Here is a 20258-nt window from a genome sequence, read left to right on the forward strand (position 1 = left end):
AACAGACTGCCTCACCTTTAGGCCAAGAAGAAAGGAGAGATTCTTGCACTGTGAGAGGAAAAGATGAGAAGGAGAAGAAGAGAAGGGTGGAGGACTTGTGACAGAGCAAAGGAATAGGCAGAAAATGGGATTGCTTTGTGGTGTTCATGTTTCAGAGTGTCTTGTTCAGCTGGAGGAAGATGCAATTGTGTTGTACACCTGCTGAACCTATAGTACATCCTTTCAGCTATAAACACACGCACTCACGCACAATACACATACATATTCATACATAAGCTGAGTACAAATCTCATAATGTTGAAGCAGTTTTAAGGACCCATTTTTAGGCCAGTGCAGTAGAGCATACTTTTTGCCTTTTTTAAACCTCTCCCATTTTAATCCAATACATACATACATGTATACACACACACATCGTGTTTTGAGCTTGTAGTTACTATTTTTGAATTTGAATCCCGAAAAATAACTTTCGGACATACTGTAGAGGTTTCCACCCGACACAGACGATATATTAATTATCTCATTTTACTTCTCATATGGCGTCCCAAAGTTGCACGGCTGAATAAAATGTGCATGGCAACAGTCTCCCCAGACCCCCCACACTGATCTGATGTGTCTGTGTTGCCAGACCCAGACCTCTGGAGTAGAACTACAGTGCGACTTGAAGCCATTCTGACCAGACATGTACCCCATCACAGCAATCTCACATTATGACAGGCTGAAAGGTTGGCCTTTATCCACCCCAAACAGCACACTATTCATCCCCAACGCTCCTTTCTGTCTGCTGAAAAGCCTGAATGGCCTCCCATGCTGCCTGAGGGCCAGTGTGTGTAAATGACCATGATGCTGCATCGGAGACCTCATAACCACAGACCTTTCAGCAGACAGGGGAGGTCCTCCTCATCAACCCCACTCCCGCTGTGAGTTTTGTCAAGATTATGATGAAGAGGGGGATTATGTGGTCGAGCTCTGATGGAGATGTTACCAAGCCTTTATGATCAGTGCTGTGCCTGTGAACCGCACAGGAGTAGAAGAACACTGTTATTGCAATTCCTGACTTTGACAGTGCAAATGCTAATGTGAATTTTTTGCGAACTTGCATGCGAATGCTAGCATGAGGGAGTCAGTCATTTATGCACATATTTATTGAAGTTCACCAAACTGAGCATGGACCAAGACACTCAAATTATTTACTTTCCTTGTTGTTTTTTTTTTTTTTTTGCAACTTACTATATCACTGGCCAACAAGTCAACAATGTTGTAAATACATGATTGAAGAGGTATACAGATTTCCCAATGCAGTAACATACAATATGGATATGGTCTTGAATACAGTTTAATTTTCCCTTTTTTTCTTGTTTTTACAATGGGGCTACAGTACGATCCAACGCAAAAAGTAAACAATAATAATAATAGACATCAAACAGCTATACAGTACAAAAAGTTTAAATATATTAAATGTTCTATTTGCAACAGTTTTGTTGTTGTTGAGAAAATGTTAGACGTGACATAGACATGATGTGTAATAACCAGGCACTACTGTATAGTGTATATGCACGGAAATAACCGATTTATAGTTGCTGGTTGCTATGCGATGTATTCTTCACCTATACAGTATCTAAAATGGACAGAATGATCCAAATCTATTATATGTCTGGACCAATTATCAGAGAGCTGATGAGTATCCTTCCATGTGTTCTCTACTATTGACGTCAGAGTGGTTATGCATTGGTTGGGATGGTAGTTCTACTACCACCAGGTCAGTTCCTTTCAATATGCTTCTTATAATAAGAAGCATATTGAAAGGAACTGACCTAAGCTCGCAGAAATAATTTCAGAAGTGCCGGGACATGTCTAACCTAACTCCGCCAGATGGGGCAGTAGAGTACTCTCTACTGCCCCATCTGGCAGAGTCAGGATAGACATGTCCCCCAGTAGTTAGAAATGTTCTTGTTGCGTCCCTGTACTTCTAGCCTGGTAAACCATCCCCGGTCGCAGAATTCACATTTCACGTGTCTTCCGCAGAAGACACGTGAAATGTTAATTCCTCGACCGTGGATGGCTTACCGGGCAGGAATACTTCTACTGTGACAGGAATGATACATCAGTCCATGTACTCAGGTTTAGTATAATGTCTGTTCAAAGTTCAGTCAGCTGAAGGTCATTGTCTCTTATCCAGCGATGACAGCACTACAGTATATCCCAAATGCCGGTAAAGATACAAGACTGTGGACCTTTTTTTATAATGATGACGGTTATCATTTCAGATTGACAAGTAACACTTTCAAGTCCTCTCCCAAAACGAGTCCTTTCTTTATTAAACCTACAATAAGCTAGTAAGCTACTTGACACACCAATGTACCAACATTGATGTTTGCCATCCAGTCTCCCTTCTCTGTTGTCTGTCTTACAGCCCGGTGAGGTCACACAGATGAAGAAGGAGGCCCATTGTTGTCAGTAGAGGCCAAAGGAAGCAGGGGCGGCGGGAATCATCTTGTAAAGTCATCACATCCAATCAGGTGAGCTTAAACTTCAATTACAGGCTTGCTATAACAGAATTATAGCATTTAAGTACAGAAGCATTGGAGGATAATATAGCTGTACAGCAATGGTTAGCATTTATTCGGCCTTACACTGGAAAACAATAACTTAAACGTAAATATTAGACTACCCCTACTGGACCGTGACCTCATAAAACAAGTATTTCAAACCTCATTGAATGCACATATATGAGACAGGAGGATGAAATGTTTAAAATGATAGTCGCCATGACTAGATCAACACTCTTGTGAAGTGCAGAGCCTGCAGCCCAAATGTGGGTCCGAGTTCATGGCCGGTCAGCTAGGAAGGGAGCATGGGCAGGAAGTGAGTGGACGGGTGTCTCCTCCGGGCTTTGTGACCTCGCCGCGGCTTCCCTCGGCCGTTCAGCGAAACAAACATCTGCCTCCCGCCGTGCTTCCATCGCAGGGAGGAGTACGTGTTGTAGCCGTTCTCCTCGATGCGTTCTTTAAACTTGCAGTTGGGGTTGTACTTCACCTGCGGAGGTGAAGGGAGACACGGTGCACAAAGGTCAGAGTTGTATAGTTCCCCGCCAAACGGCATGCCTTTGTGAATACGGAATTTGGTCTTTGGAAAGCCAGCAAGTGTTGTTGTTATGTTTTTGCAGAGCCTGAATCATCTCCTTTAGCGTGATGTTTTAAATCCATGCGACGAGATCTTTTCACAGATGCACGCCGATCTGCGGCTGTAATAAGATAGTCAACAAATCCACTTTCTTATGGGTGGTTACCACCTCTTATCAGTTAAGTCAGAGTGTGTCTGGAAAGATATGGTTTTGTCAAGAGGTTCGGGTGCATTCCCTAGTGCTACTACAGATTGCTATTGTGCTGCCCTCACACAGATAGCATCATGATAACAAGAGCGTGGCGGGATCCACCTGCTTATTTGTCATTAAGGGAGGATTCAGAGCTGAGTAAAGGGATGGGCTGTATCTGTCTTGTTTATGATGTGGTGGGTTGAAGTGACTGCCACTCATCTTATCACCGCTCACTGACTGATTGCCAGTCCCTGATTTCTACCTGTCCCAGATTAAAAACATGTGCTAGACACCACACACCTTAAGGTGTGTGTGTGTGTGTGTGTGTGTGTGTGTGTGTGTGTGTGTGTGTGTGTGTGTGTGTGTGTGTGTGAGATTCCTCACAAAGAGAGGGAGTTACTTTGTAGAGCTATGTGCACAACAACACAACTGGCAGACGGCACGCAAAGGCCTCCAGAGGAGCCCAGCTGGCTCTTTGTCATCGTAGATCAGGCTCCTTGTCTCCGCTATCTATTTTGACAGTGGGACAAGCCTCCTCAAGCATTGCATGCAATCCCAACCTGCAGGTATCATCAGCTCTGGCCCAGGTGTACAGACATGATTGATACTACCACTCTGACCTTTCTCTGGAGTCCAGAGCAATTCTCTAGTACCCACACACTCTGTAGAAATGAGAGGAAACCTCAAGAATCTCCTGTTGGGGGAGCCCAACAGGAGTGTGGGTAGAGAATTATTAGGGAATCCTGGTCTCTAAACTGCCTCACCCTGGCCAGCGTGATGGAGGGGAAAGGAACTGGTTGGAATAACGTGTTCCTTCCACGTGCTACGTCCAACCGGGAAAACTCCCCCTGTCAGGTGAAAAGAAACGGCTTTGACGCTCATGCATTGAAGGAAGCATGAGGTCAGTCCGTTGCTCTCCCCAGGTTGGCGGAGGGAGTGTAGAGCCCAGGATTACATTAGATAATTGATACTGGGTGAAAAGATGGGCTACAAAATCGTGGGATAAAGATTATAGAAAAAAAAGAGAGAATTATTTGGGACCCCTATGTAGTGGTGGAAAAAGTACTCCCATTCTAAGTAAGTACACCTTTTTTTTCCTGTAAAATTGTGATGTTATGTTATATAATGCTGATGCTGATAATTCTGATTCTTCTTCTAACTAAAGTGTTCAAATAAATATAGTGAAGTAAAAGTACAATATTACAATGCAATATAAAGTACAAATAAAAATGGTACAGTACTTAAGTAAAATCACTTTCCACCATATATTAGGAGACCCTCCCAACCCCCCCCCCCATCTTGACCGTCAGAAACAATGTTGCCAGGTACTATACCCACCGATCCAAAGAGTGTGCCTTTCTTGGACATGGCTAAGTACAGCCCAGTGCTGACAGATTTGATGGCGACAACTCCCACACTGACAGATCGGATTTCCATCAGACCTGAAAAAGAAGAAGAAGAAAAAAAGGGATGGGTGGGGGTGGGGTGGTGGGGTGGTGGTGGGGGGGGGGTGTCTGTGTTAGAAACATCTAGCTGTGGGATTTTCCCCATCAAAAGCCACTCTATCATTAGCGATTAGGATACCAGACGAACCATATTCTCTGGGGAGGGAGAGCTTTTTTATCCCCAAGACAAGAGAGGGGAAAAATGCACGCACGCACGTCGCAGGCACGTACGCACGCACACACGCACACACACACACACACACACACACACACACACACACACACACACACACACACACACACAATGGCCCATTTAAGAGATCTCCCTTTGTGAGCTGGCTGTCAGAAGCCGAGTTCTAAACGATTAAAAACAGTGAGAACAAGTGGTGAGATTTTGTTCATGTCAAGAAAGGGTGGTGCCACAAAGCAGTGCATAATGGATAATAAGTCAGTTATAGGTAACATCATATTATGTAACAAACATTATTAATATATATTCTATGTAAATTAAGCTTTTAACCACTTCCAACCTGGTGTCCCTATTTTCAGGCAAGTCATTACATGTATCTTTTTCTGTTTTTCTCCTTGCTCTACTTCCCTCATACCAAAGACTGTAAAAATGGGACCCAATGCCTCCCTGCTTGGCACTCAGCATCAAAGGGTTGGATTGGGGGTCAAATCTACTAATCAAATGATTCCCGAGCGCGGCGCACGCTACAGCTCCTTGGCTGCGGCTCACCGCTCCAAGAGATGGGTCAAATGCGGAGAACAAATTTCACTGCGGTAACGTGTGTGACAAATCGTATGACTTTGACTTTGACTTTGACAATGCAAATAAAAAGTACATGAACCTGTGGATTTGCGCCCTCTACCGATATTGACGTCAGACTTCGGTGCTCTATGCCCCCCATATATTCGTCCTGCCCACCCTAGTAGGGCAGGCTAGAACCGACCCCGAATCTGATTCTGATATAGGCTCTGACATATAGGATCAATGAGCGTAATGTACAATATTTCAAACACATTCAAAAGTTTCTAAAATAAAAAAAACGCATCATGATGCTCATAGATTGGCTACTTTCGCTATTCATCGTTAAAGTATATAAGGCTTCAGGGGTTAACTCACATCACTATCGCATACAGACAGCTAATGCTGTCTGATGTCAGATTTGCTATTATACTGTTTACGTTTTGGTTTAATAGGGTTACTATTGGTGTCCCTATATCAGCTCAGATACAATGAAATCGGAGAGCACTCGCAGTTTCCGAATACATTCTGAGCCAGACAAGATTTTGCTGTGCTCACTGGTGTGCATCCAGCCATGGCCCTAGTGTATCGTCACCATCTAAGTAGTCTGCCTCACACGCTGTCCTAACACACACACACACACACACACACACACACACACACACACACACACACACACACACACACACACAGCAGTGGCTCAGGTGGTAGGGTGGCCGCTTGGGAATCGGAAGATTCAGGGCCCCAACTCCCCATGGGTTAGTGTTGAAGTGTCCTTGAGCAAGACACTGAACCCCCTGTCTGCTCCCGGTGAGCAGGTTGGTGCCTTGCATGGTCTGGTTTGCCCCGCCATCAGTGTGTTTATGAATGAGTGAATGTACTGCACATTGTAAAGCGCTTTGGATAATATAAATGAGCCAACACACGCGCGCGCACACACACACACACACACACACACACACACACACACACACACACACACACACACACACACACACACACACACACACACACACATTTTAATTATTTTATTTGGATCCCAAATAGACCCCAAACACTGATCAGAATTAGGTTACATTATATGGTCCAACCGAATACATGCTTAACACACAGAGGGAAAAAAAGATAGCACATTGATGACATACTATTACTTGACACTACTAGACAGGATGTTTTTTGTTTTTTTGTTTTTTTTCACACACACACAAACACACACACACACACACACACACACACACACACACACACACACACACACACAGAGAGACAGACTCTCAGAGAGTCTCACATGTCTGCCTGCATCATTGCCTTGCCGGCTTCTCTGCATCTATAAACTCCTTTGACTCCAGATGTGACACTCCTGTCCCGGTGATGCGCAGTGTTGTTTACTAGGGGACACAAACGCAATGTCTGAAGGCCACTTAAAGAGCCTCTCTAGCACACTTCACCTCATGAAAGAACTGGCAAGCCTGTGGGCTAATTGTTTCCTCTGGGCACTGATTGCAAACAAGTCCCATGTGGCTCGCTCTTGATCTGGTTTTAGTCTGCGTACGAAGAAGAAGAAGAATCGCACATGAGCATTGTGATGGTTACGACAGAGGGAAATGTTTTGGAGATGACCTGAGGATCTCACCACAGGGGCCTGAATAGAGGCTAATTGCTGAAGATGAAGTGCTGCCTTGGATAACTCTTCCTGGTTTTATTTGCCCAGTCTCACCTTCAAAGGCACCCTGATGTGGCCCCGCTATCTGATCCCAGCACAACACTTTTTTTTGCACCCATGGAAACCCACATTGAGGAGAAAACATCTGAAGAAACATCCAATCTTTTTTCTTTTTTTTTTTTCCTTCAACTTTTACAGCCTTGGCACTGCAGGATATTTCTGTAAAAAATAAATATCAAAACTATGAAAAGAAAACAAGCTAACAGATGGGTTGTTGGCTTTGGACGGACCCTGTAAACACAGCAACACATCAAGGTGCTGAAGGACGGGCTGACCCAACACTGGTAGAAAAGGTGGCAGGGGCCATAAAGCCAGTAGAGCAGCGCACCGCTCTCCAGCCGGGGGGGGGGTGTGTGTGCGTGCGTGCGTGCGTGCGTGCGTGCGTGCGTGCGTGCGTGTGTGTGTGTTGGGGGGGGGGGGGGGGGGGGGGGGGGGGTTGGGAGTGTGTTTCCCAGCAGTGGCGCTGGTTAAACCCATCCAGCGATGAAAAGTATATATGCATGCACTGGGGGTTGAGCAGGTGCTACGCTCTCTCTCTGCATTGCCATTTTACCCTCCCCATTTATTTATGTAAATCCAGAACTTTGTTTGGAAAGAAGGGGAGAGTTGAACTTGGCACACAGGCTCGATTTAATAAATGTTTGCGGTAAGGCATACTTCGGCAGTCTCTGGGTGCTCAAACTTCTGCACACAGCAGCTTTTGGTTGCACTCGCTATGACGGTTTACAACACATAGTGTAACTAACGAAAAGGTGGCCTGCACTCTATGATGTCAGACTGGCAGTCATCTATAATTGTACCGTGATGTCAGTGCTATGATGTCATCTCCATATTTGGGCAACATTTCAGCTCAATCCATTGTCTTATGTAAAGATTATGAAAAAAATCACACCCGTGTGAACTGAGTGGTGTAAGGTCTTATATAGCCTGTCTGACGTAATGAAATCATGTCTGACGTAATGAAATCACACCCGGGTGAACATAGCAACCATGCTCATTTTTTCTGCACAGACTAACAAAGCCAGTTGTAGGAGTGGTTTACACCACTCAAAAATATATACTTCACAATAAGTGAATAAATGGTAAATGGTAAATGGTGCATTTATATAGCGCCTTTATCCAAGGCGCTTTACATAGATTGTGCATTACATTCACCCATCCACACGCACACTAATATGGTGGCCTACTGGCAGTGTGCACTATCGATCGTTCCAGTGGTTTGCAGCATTACCACATAATCTCAGATTATCCTAAACTAACTAGTGAAACACTGCGAACCATACATTGGCTGATGGATGGTGATGGCTTCTCCCATCACCATCACCTTATAGGATTGCTTATAAGGTGATGGGATCTTATAGGATTGCTGTGACCAACATGCTGTATAGGTCGGTGTCACCAGCAAACCTTTGCGTGCGTGCATGTGTGGAACTCTTTTTGAACAACGCCCTACTAATCGTGCTTGGCGAGTGAGGTCACCTCCACGTTTTGCAGACACAAAGAGATGGGAGGGGGAAAATGGTTAAAGAAACATAGAGAAGGAGACAGGGTAAACAAACACAACCCTTGTTGAGTGTCTTTCTTCTCTGATAGGGATGTGTAAATGTAGCCCTCTGTGGCCCACAGCTGCGGGAAAGGAGGGTGTGACTTTAGTAAGGTCCATCTAGGTATCAGGCCAGCTGCAGCGCTAACATGCCTCTGATCCCCCAAAGGAACGTTGACACTTTGATGGCAGCCTCTACTTTATAAGCTGTGTTTACAAACTTGGGTACGGCGTATCTATGGCGGCAAAGGGGAGCGTGCAAGGGAGTCATAAGCAATTAGCTGGGGCCCGGCTGGCGATTGGACCACTGCAAGGGTTTATGGGGGATTTCTCCAGGCCAATGGTATCAAGACCGCTCCGCAAACTGTTCGGCCACCGCTGCCACAAACAAGGATGGATAGGATCAGGAACGAGTACATCAGAGGGACAGCGCATGTCAGATGTTTTGGAGATAAAGCCAGAGAGGCCAGACTGAGATGGTTTGGACACGTACAGAGGAGGGATAGTGAGTATATTGGTAGAAGGATGTTGGAAGTTAGAACTGCCATGCAGGCAGGGGGCCTAGAGGAAGACCAAAGAGAACATTTATGGATGTAGTGAAAGAGGACATGAAATGAGTTGGTGTGAAAGAAGAGGAGGTAGAGGACATGCAGGGTGAGATGGAGGAAGATGATTTGCTGTGGCGACCCTTGAAGGGAAAAGCTGAAAGGAAAAGAAGAAGACTTTAATGTCTAGTCTTGCGTGGCCAGAATGTTCATTCCCACAATTTTCAAATGCTTCCGGTCATACGGAAGCTCTGATCAAGAGTAAAATATAAAGTGGATGTGAAGCCTCCTCCCCACTTCCGTCAAAACTGTTACTTTTCAGGATACTAATTCAAAAGTAGCAAAAACATATCTACCATATCTACCATATCTACCATATCTACCAGTGGAAAGCTTGTGGATCTGCTACTTTTGAGGCTTTTATGTGACGCTGTAGATTGATCAAGTAGGCGTTCATTTACAAAAAAATCACACCCGTGTGAAGTGAGGGGCGCTCTTGTTATCGTACGAATTTACGTCATATTTGGCGGACATTTGACCCAATTTCTCCTTTCATTGTCAATGGCAAATATTGAGATGTGCGGGGACAAAAGCTATATAAGAGGGGCTGGCTTGAGCGGGCTCAAAAATCACACCTGTGTGAAGTGAGGGGCGCTCTTATCATCGTACATCATCATGACGTAAAATAGACACTATGGCTATTTGCTCAGACACTATGACGTAAAATTCTCCATTCATCGTCAATTGGAATTTAATGTTTGTGTAAGACAAAAATAGACACTAACACCGTGGCTCCAACGGGCGTGTCAGCGTCCCTTTTTAATCAATGAAGGGTGGCTCCACTGCCCGTGTTGCGTGACATTAACGCGTGCATTAAAATTGAACCGGTGCGTTTTTTGACGCACGCGTCCGGTGGAGCCCTGGCGTAAGCCGATTTTCTCAGAGACTATGACATAACATTTTCCATTCATTGTCAATGGGAATTTAATGTTTGTGTAGGACGGAAATCTACGCTAATAGCTGAATATAGGAGGGGCTAGCACCCCTCAAAAAAAATCTAAAAAGTTCAAACATGGGGATGAGAAGTTTCTTCCCGACAGCGACGATATGCATCTAGAATGATGATAGAAGAAGACAATATTGACTCCAATGAATCGTTACTGTGTTGCAGATGACTGAAGCTCTCTGCTAAGTGGTGCTGTGTGTAGGCGATGTATCATCTGTTCATCCTACTGAGCTCATATACGCTACTTCTAGCTTCCAACTTGCAATTGGTGAGATCTTTTAACCTTTGACATGTTTTGGCTGCAGCTGTCAATAAGCTCAAGCTTCCATTACAAGCAAAGCCTGGACTATACATGCTTAGTCAACTGTGGACTTAACCATTTATCTCTACTCTGGGATTTTTAAAAGCATTGAATTAAGTCTTTTACCCTTTCTCTTTTTAACTCTTTTCTCTCTTGTCCTCTTTTTTGGAAGGTAGCCCATCGTCAGATCATTCAAGCCTTTTCTGACCTTGAAAAAAGGCAGAAAGGAGAGAGAGAGAGAGAGAGAGAGAGAGAGAGAGAGAGACTCACAGGGTTCTCTTTTGTCAGACTCATGGTATGGGGAAGAGGGAGGGAGAGAGTACACAGTGTAGGTGCTGCTTATAAGATGTGGGTGGGGAGGTAGGATCACCAACCATTGCTGCTCCAACCCTCAATAAGTCTTTCTTACTTACCTGAAAGGTGAAGAGATTCATTATTAATATTAATGACCAGGCGTTTTGAATAGACCTCTAAAAAGAAGAACAGAGGAGAAAAAGTTCCTTACATCACAGTTGAAAAGTTGAAAAGAGTGAAAGACACACACAGACAAATGGCGGAGTGAGAGAGAAGGGGAGGGAGGGAGAGTAGGTGGAGAGAGATGGGGAGAGAGAGAGAGAGATTTCTGCTCCCTTCCATCCGTCTTCTTTTTGTTCCTTTCCCGGGTCTGTAATTTCTTGAGCCGCCCTGCACGGCCCAGTGCTCGATCAGAGCTGAGCCTGGGAATCACTGGGCGCCTGCTGCGCCGCTGCCCCTGATTGACATACCTTTTCAATTATTTCACAGTTTGCTTGCCGTTTAAATGGAGAGAGCCCTGTTTTTTTTCTCTCTCCTTTCTGCCCTCCTTTTCAAGACACAAGCTTTTCATGTTGTGTCTCTGCTGCTGGGCCTAATGACTGTGACCAGCACCTTTGATCTGCTGTGTGACCCCCTCGAACGTCCCGGGGACTGGACTGGACGACACTGCTGCCGCCGCCCTGTGTCTATCTGCATGGTTTAACGAAGCACCACGGACAAAGGCTGCATCGCTCAATACAGCTTAAAACACCTTGAAAGATTAAGGCGCTATTCTATTGGAGGCCTTGATGAGTGGTTTGATAGACACTTTCTGGTCTGATATACAGTTAAATGCCAACCATTTAACAATGGCTTCAAAGTCGTAATGCTGTAGAATTTGTGAAAGAGTGGCTGAACGTTGTTTAGTCATTCAACGGTGAAGTTGATTAGAACTCATTTAACACTCAAAATGTGCTGACATATTACAGTACACCAAGCATTCACCAAAAACTAATAGATTTTCAAATGATCAATTCATTCATCCATCTTGAACTGATGATCAATTATTTATTATCAATAATAATAAACTGATCCCAGTCCATTTAAACTAGAGTTCTCAACAGGCCCTACCTGGGCCCTCATCAAACCCAGTACACTCAAGACACTGCCCCCGCTGCCACCCTTAGATCTCCATATATGGAGCTGACCTGTTCTGACATTCCAAATTATGTTCTGACCTCATCAAGCCCTGTACACACGCTCCATATATGGCCATTACAGAATTCATTCCATATGTTGATCTGACCCCCCAAGCCAAAGCGCCAGTGCTCGCCCAGCAGTCTGCTGTCACGCAGGCGGATGCGTGCACGCGACCTCGCCCTTTGCTTACTGGTAATATAATAGTTTAATATAATATAATAAAAATCACACCTGTGTGAACTGAGTGGTGCAACTGTTCACACACTACGTCACACACTAACCATAGCAACCATGCTCATCTGTACGTGGCCCCACGTACAGGTACACACATACATAGATACATAGATACAGACAAAGCTGGTTATTGGAGTGGTTTGCACCACTCAATAAAACTAGAAATTCACTGTCGAGGTGCCAACTTGCGCCTTGCACACACGTACACCATACATGGCCTACTTGTGCGCAAGCAGAGCGTGCAAGTACTGCTACTAACTACTGTCTATTACAACTGCTGTTCTAAATCCTTTAGACTCGTTATTGACCTTATACCAACCTTGAAACGTACCTTAGTTACGTCACCATCAACAGCCAATAATCGACCACCATTCTTACCCCGACTGATTACAGTACTTGCGCGCTCTGCTTGCACAAGTAATAATAATAATAATGATCAATAATTTAGTAAAAACTTCTAAAATGTCAATGAACTAGATTTTCAGGCCTTCAAATCTAGTGTAAATTGGTTTCCCATTTGGGCATGTTACGTCTGTAACGTCCACTGTCCAACCCACACGGTAATTTCTATATCGGAGGATAGCGCACATAATTGGTCAAACATAGGTAATGAGATACAGTAGACATAATTTAATAGGCTAGGCAAATAAAAAAATAAAAACTAATAATGATGTGATTGGTTCAGGGTGAAGGCTGTTATCTACAACAGCATGCTGACCCACATTATGCTTGTGGTCGTGGCACTTAGGCTGTGGTGACAGTCTGACAGATCACGTCTGTGCACTGCACACTAAAAGTCCTGAGTGTTCATTTTGCTCTGAGAGAGAGTAAAGATTGATCCAAAAGGTTCCATCCATGTCTAGACTCTCTCAGTTAAATTGACAATCAAGGATTATTGAAGAAAGAAAGACTTTCTCTCCCGCTCCCTATCCCTCTCTCCTCCTCTCTCTCTCTCCCCCCCCTCTCTCTCTCTCACTCTCTCTCTTGTGCTGAGTGAGCTCTTGGTCTGACGTCACACACAACCTCCCTCCTTTATATACAGTAGACTGATCGTTTTATTGACGTATCATCACCTGGGGGGCTCCTGCTAGAATGCAAGTTAAATCATGTTAAAGTGACATACTGTACACTACAGCATTGCTTCTCATTTAGAGAGAGTATGTTTTGCACTCCGTCCGTGTGTGTGGGTGTGTGTGTGTGTGTGTCCGTCCTTCCGTCCGTCCGTTACCAGCTAATCTCCGGCACCGTTAACCCGGTCGATGCCAAACTTTGCACACACACTCACTGGATGCCAACGATGAACCTCTGCCCCACATTTTCCAGAACGGCCTGTTATAGCGCCACCATGAGGCAGCTTTTCACATGTTTTACCTAAAACTGCACCGATCTGCGTGAAACGTTGCATGCACACTCCCTAGAGGCCAAGGACAAACCTTTGACCTGCATTTTCCGCATCTGCTTTTATAGCGCCACCAGGAGGCCGACTTTTGTAAAACACATTTTTTGATATTACTCCTCCAGATTCTGTCCAAATCATTACACAGTATCTCTATGGTCATGTGCTCAAGTCGGATCTGTCTGATATTTCATATTTCATCCTAATTGGCTATAATTGGCTTTCACAGTTTGCAAGATTGCCCCGTTTTCAACAAAAGCCTCAAATCATGAACGCAGCATGCAATTTACGTGAAATCTTTCACACATTTTCTTACTAGGCTGAGGAATATATCCCACCCTTTTCACATTGGCCTGTTATAGCGCCACCAACAGGTAGATTTTTGAAAAACTCATTTTTTTAACAAAATGCCTCAAATCATCCAATTGCCATCAAAGGCGTATGAAGAAATGGCACCCTTTTCACATTGGCCTATTATAGCACCACCAGGAGGCCATAACCTGACCTGCCCTGGTGGAGACCTGTGCCCCAAGGGGCACTTTTTCTAGTTATGTTTAATATACACAATATTCCCTCTAGTGATCAACACAAGGAAATGCATTAAAATGGTAAATGGTAAATGGTGCATTTATATAGCGCCTTTATCCAAGGCGCTTTACAGATATTGTGCATTACATTCACCCATTCACACACACATTCATACACCGATGGCAGCGGAAACCATGCAAGGCACAAACTAGCACATCGGGAGCAATTTGGGGTTCAGTGTCTTGCTCAGGGACACTTCGACAGTAACTCTGGGGGAGCCCGGGTTCGAACTGGCAACCTCACGGTTCCCATCCAGCCACTCTACCCCTGAGCCACCGCCCAGATGGACCAAAACAATCATTTTAATGAATGTAGACTAGACTACAATTTAGCACCCTGTAAAATGCTCTATAAACACATACATATGTCATTACTAACACAGTCAAGCAGTCAAATTAAATAGCATATTCTGCTGTTTCCTAGAACACAATGCATATATACATGGTCTCCGAAATCGATTGGTAAAAGTTAAATATTTTCAATGTATTTTTATTCTGTATTTAAAAATCACACAGGTTCAGGTTCAGGTTTATTTGTCATAATGATACAGAGAGTATAATAACACCCGTGTGAAGTGAGGGGCGCTTTGTGTTGCCACAAATTTACGTCATATTTGGCAGACCTAATTTCTCCTTTCATTGTCAATGGCAAATATGAGACGTGTGGGGACAAGATTTACGTCTGTAGCTGATGAAAAAAGAGGAAAGAATTAAGAAACGGTAGGAGAACTACTGTAGCAAACAAGCACATCAGATCAGAGATCACTGAGGTTCCCATAGCAATGAATGGACTAATGTGAACTATACGACATCATGCAGAGCTTTGTGAAAACAAGGTGTTACATGTCTGTAAGCCTTACAGACAGGCCATTGAGGGTACAAATTAACACAAGATTTTTACTTTATAGATTGGAGAGATTTTTGGAGAGATTAAAATCATATCGCATGGGGGTCTGTGGTACCACATACAACTGGGTGTCCTTGAAATTAAAAAAGCTGGGAATTAGAGTTTTTCCAATACCAATACCAGTGTCGGATAATCTGCCGATACTGCTTAAAATGTTGGTATCGGCAAGTATGCCAGTCTATGCCATTCCGATTTTTATTTAATTAATAATTAATACATGATGAAATGTCATTTACAGTAATATTTTGAGCTTGGAGCTGCACTTTTATTATTAAGGGATGTTTTATTTATTCCTAGATCAGTGGTTCTCAAACGTTTTAATTTCAAGGACCCCCATAACTCTGAGAGTCATGCTGCAGATACAAAGATACAGTCTACCATTCATTTTCAATGGAAGCCAGCGACGTGAAGCTACAAAGCAAATCCCACGTTTGTAGCTGCTACAAAAGATAGAAAGTTGAACTAGCTTCAACTTCAGATACAAAGATACAAAGCAACAAATGAATGTGAATTTTTATATCTTTGCATCTTTGCATCTGCCCGTGTGAACGCACCATTACAAACTTTACAACATTTGGAACCCCCTCAATGGGCCCTGAGAGTCCCTGACCCCACTTTGAGAACCACTGTCCTAGATCCTTTTTGAGGGGCGCTAGCCCCTCCTATGCCCAGCTTTGTGGGTCTGTGTGAACACAAACATTGGCTAGTGTTTGGCTGATCACCCCATAGCGTGATAGCGATGATTTGATTGGCTGAACAAAATACATATTGTACAAAAGTGAGGGCAGAAAAGTGAAGACGCCAAAAGTGATTAGCCAAAATGACATTTCACATTTGTGATGATTTGATTGGCTGAGCTGGGAATGTATGTGATGTATGATGATGTATAGAGCGCCCCTCACTTCACACGATCCGATCGGATCGGTGCTCGTATCGGTGCTCGTATCGGTGCTCGTATCGGTGCTCGTATCGACCGATATGCAAGTTATGGGTAACTATTGGCAATCGCTGCACTTCTATACAGAACCTAGTGTACCATGACTTAATTCAAACCCAGAACAGAAGTCCTGCGTATAACAGAAACACATACTCAATGGAAACGGGCTGGTAAATTATACTGTACCTACACTACACATACGCATATCAGACAACTGTGTAACTTTTCCACTGGGCTTTATTTAACCACAGCAGTTTAGTATTGATTGGTTGTTGACAGATGAAGGAGAGTCTCGTCTAGGAGAGCCAGTGCATTTACTGGAAGCCTGATAATTCGCGGGGCACGTGATACGCGGGTCAGAGATGACGGTATTTTAATGAGTGTCTGAAGTGAAAGTTGATCTTCCATTAGCTGTGCCGTATGACAGTGTTGCTGAGAAAGAAAAGGGATCGCTTACAGGATACACACTGTCTGCCAGGAGGCGAAGCCTTCCACAGACACACACACACACACACACACACACACACACACACACACACACACACACACACACACACACACACACACACACCAGCAAATCGGGAGTGTTCATTTACCTGGGAGACCCTTATGCAGTGGTGGAAAACGTACTCAAACGTAACGTTTTTACTTAATTAAGTAAAAGTACAAAGGTATTGGTATCTAAATGTACTTAAAGTACCAAAAGTAGAAAGTACTCTTTATGCAGACTGTCTCATTTCAAGTTTTCAAATGTTTAAAAAAACCTTTTGAAAATAACAGATCTACAAGCTCACAATGCATCGCATCGTGGCGCATTTACAAATGGTCGAAATGTATATAGGGCTGAAGTGGTTACTGTAAAGTTTGTAATAATAAAAATCTACAAAGTAAGTTTTCAAATAAATGTAGTGGAGTAGAAGTAAAAGTATTGGAAATACTCAAGTAAAGTACAAATACCTCAACATTTTACTTAAGTAAATGTTGTGGACCACTTTCCCTTATGGGTCAGTTTTTCAACACTGGATTTGACTGGGCCACCTGGTAATACAGTCAGAGTATGACACCAAGGGAGACAAGTTGACAACCAGAAAGTTATTTTGTTACTGTGCAATTTAACTCCTTTGACATGACACCATGACTTACTGGGGAACCAGAATCAGCTTTATTGTCACATCACAGTTTTACAGGTAAAAAGACATTTTGAGTGTTTTTGCCACGAAAAGTACAGGTAAAGGGTTTTCTTTCTTCTGTGTGGTTCTTAGATATTTACAAGCTTTTGCCACAAACGGTGTAACCAAAAGGTCTCTTATAGCTTATTTACATGCTTTGGAGCTTTGGTAGTTGGTAATGTTTTGGTAATCTTAACAGTGATAGCTGAGCTATAGAGAGGATCAACCAGCCAACCTTCCACATATCTCAGGTTGTGTCTCCGAGTAACATCTCAGGGAAACAGAGGTTGTCAGATTTATACTCTGTATGGGGCAGCATTGCATGTGTGATTATTTGGTACTGCCCGCTACGACAGCATTTAAAGCACTTTTATGTTTGTGTTGGGGAAAGCGAGAGAGAATTCAGGGATGTTGGGTACTGCTGATGCCTTTAGCCTTTAAGCACATGTCTTTCTCATTAACGTGTGTCCAATGTCTGAGTGCAAGAGACTGGTCAGGTCATGGAGGCACAGACAGGAAGAGGCTCTGATCAGTCCCACGCAAGACTGGCTGAAACTGGAGGACTGAGTAGAACTGCAATGTGCGCACGCACGCACGCACGCACGCACGCACGCACGCACGCACGCACGCACGCACGCACGCACGCACGCACACACACACACACACACACACACACACACACACACGGCGAGTCCCTTGTGAACCATGACTATAATGGGCTGATTGAGAATTACTGCTAGAGTAGAGTATACTTTATCAACTGAAACTTTGCCCTCGCAGACACATCCGCGGTGAACAGCCCTTGATTATAACGCGGAAGGGAATCCTCCAGAGGCTACTCACGGGTCAGTGGAGTTTACATTGCATCATAGAATATAAACAAAATGTTGATGTTAATATGCAAATCAATACACCATAACTGATTCTAATTGCGGGTGAAACTGTAAAGCTGTATGGCGTGCCTTTCAGCTTTCATTTCTGTAATTTAACACATAACCAACCACAGTTTGGTGGAGGTGGGAAAGGGGGGTAGCCGTTTGGATATATTAAAGACAGCATTGACTACACTTGGAGGTTCATGAAAGGCGATTGCACAATCTATTTCCACTGGCTTTGGTTGCTGAAGTTCACTGCACAATCAGAGAGTTGTGACCTTTTGGAGCGGGCTGTATTCTGGTTGTTTTCTTTTATAACTGCACGCTCTATAACTTACGTCCCTGTCAAATGTCAGTGCCAGTTTTATGCTGATGTCCATACGGTGCGATGCCCTCACCTGTTTACTGGACCGACCAGTATCGGACAGCAATATAAAATTTACAATCCCTTAAACGGGGGCTATGACTGCCACCCTGAGTGCTACACTGTTCCAGCATACTGTGTGTGTGTGTGTGTGTGTGTGTGTGTGTGTGTGTGTGTGTGTGTGTGTGTGTGTGTGTGTGTGTGTGTGTGTGTGTGTGTGTGTGTGTGTGTGTGTGTGTGTGTGTGTGTGTGTGTGTGTGTGTGTCAGCAGTCTGTTCATGCGTATGCGTGTGTGTCAGCAGTCTGTTCCAGGGAGAAGGGCAGCTGCGGGTCTTTGGGCAACACCTCGCCTCCCAACCTGTCTACCTCATTATCCACCTGTCTTGCTTCTTCCTGTCGGTCTGTCTGCCTGTCTCTAGGCCTGCTGCCGTCTTTACCAGTCTCACTGTGAGCCTCGTTGCCAAACCTGCTGGTTTTCCTCTGGTTTTCTCTGCCCCAGCTAGGTCTCACTTCATTTCTCTCTCTCTCTTGGTTGTTGCCTGGCCTCGGTCTCCCCCCCCCCCATCTCCCTCCCTCCCTGCCTGGCTGTCCAGGGTCTCCCTCCCTCCCTGCCTGGCCTCGGTCTCTCCCCCATCTCCCTCCCTCCCTGCCTGGCTGTCCAGGGTCTCCGGACGTGCATCATACCCATTAATTCACACAGGACTGGGATGATTTATTCATCCCACCCAGCTATGAGCTATGAGCCACGTCTACTCTGAGCTAAACTAAGCAGGGTTGGGCTGGTCACACGTGCACTGTGCGCACACATACACACACACAAAAGAGAAGGTATGCAGAAGCACGCACAGACAGACAGACAGACAGACAGACAGACAGACAGACAGACAGACAGACGCAAGACAGGTTGGGAGGTGAGCTGTTGCCCAAAGACCTACAACTGCCCTTCTCCCTGGAACAGACTACTGACAGACAGATAGACACACACACACACACACACACTGTACATACATTATATAGATGCAAATACATACAAATACAGACAGACACACACTTTCACATACAATTACCAGATGTCCATGATGTTGTATCTGAAAATGAAGTTCATGCAGAACACAGGAGTCTGCACGCCTCAGCTGTAATCAGCCTAGCTTCCTATTCCTCATTCACAGCTCTGCTTGTCATTACGTCACACTTCCATACTCCTTCCACTCTTAACATACGGCTTTGCATAATTGAATATTGTGCTTGTTTCACAGATGAAATATTACCTAAACACTAGATTAAGCTGTACTAGGGTTCATAGTCCGGCAGACGGGGGTGTGGAGTGGGAAATAGCCTTTTTTATTGGCCTAAAATATTGGCCCGGTTTCGCAAAGGACACATGGTGTAAGAGGTATGGTGTTGTACATGCTCAGATGCCCTCTAGGCCGCACACAGGAGCCTGTGAACATAGACATTTCGTGCATAGATGTGCCACGCAATGGTAGGCCTCAGGCATAAACTTGCTTGAATCAGCAAACATAAATTCACTAGTATTTGACCCTATCATTCATGCCAGACTCTGATCAAAAGGTGGAGGCTGGGGTGGTGGCAAGCTTTGCCAGCAGCAGTGTCTGTGAAGCAATTGCAGCAGTGCTGTCGTGTAGCAGAGAGCCGTTTTTAAACGGACCGCCTTGTTGGGGAAGTGAAGGC

The 20258-nt window shown here is 44.4% G+C and overlaps 1 protein-coding gene across 1 annotated transcript in view; it reads right to left on the bottom strand.

The window, feature by feature from the left end:
• Nucleotides 1-1903: 1903 nt before the first annotated feature.
• The window catches only part of fgf22 (fibroblast growth factor 22), a 43296-nt gene continuing 24941 nt past the window's right edge, over nt 1904-20258 (bottom strand). Inside the window, exons 2-3 of the mRNA XM_079506419.1 lie at nt 4652-4755; nt 1904-3033 (exon numbers count right to left, since the gene is read on the bottom strand). Coding sequence (XP_079362545.1) covers nt 2839-3033; nt 4652-4755 — 299 coding nt within the window. The 3' untranslated portion in view covers nt 1904-2838. The remainder of the gene's footprint in view (nt 3034-4651; nt 4756-20258) is intronic.

Source organism: Electrona antarctica (genome assembly GCF_951216825.1).
Source record: "Electrona antarctica genome assembly, chromosome: 7".
Taxonomy (NCBI): Eukaryota; Metazoa; Chordata; class Actinopteri; order Myctophiformes; family Myctophidae; genus Electrona; species Electrona antarctica.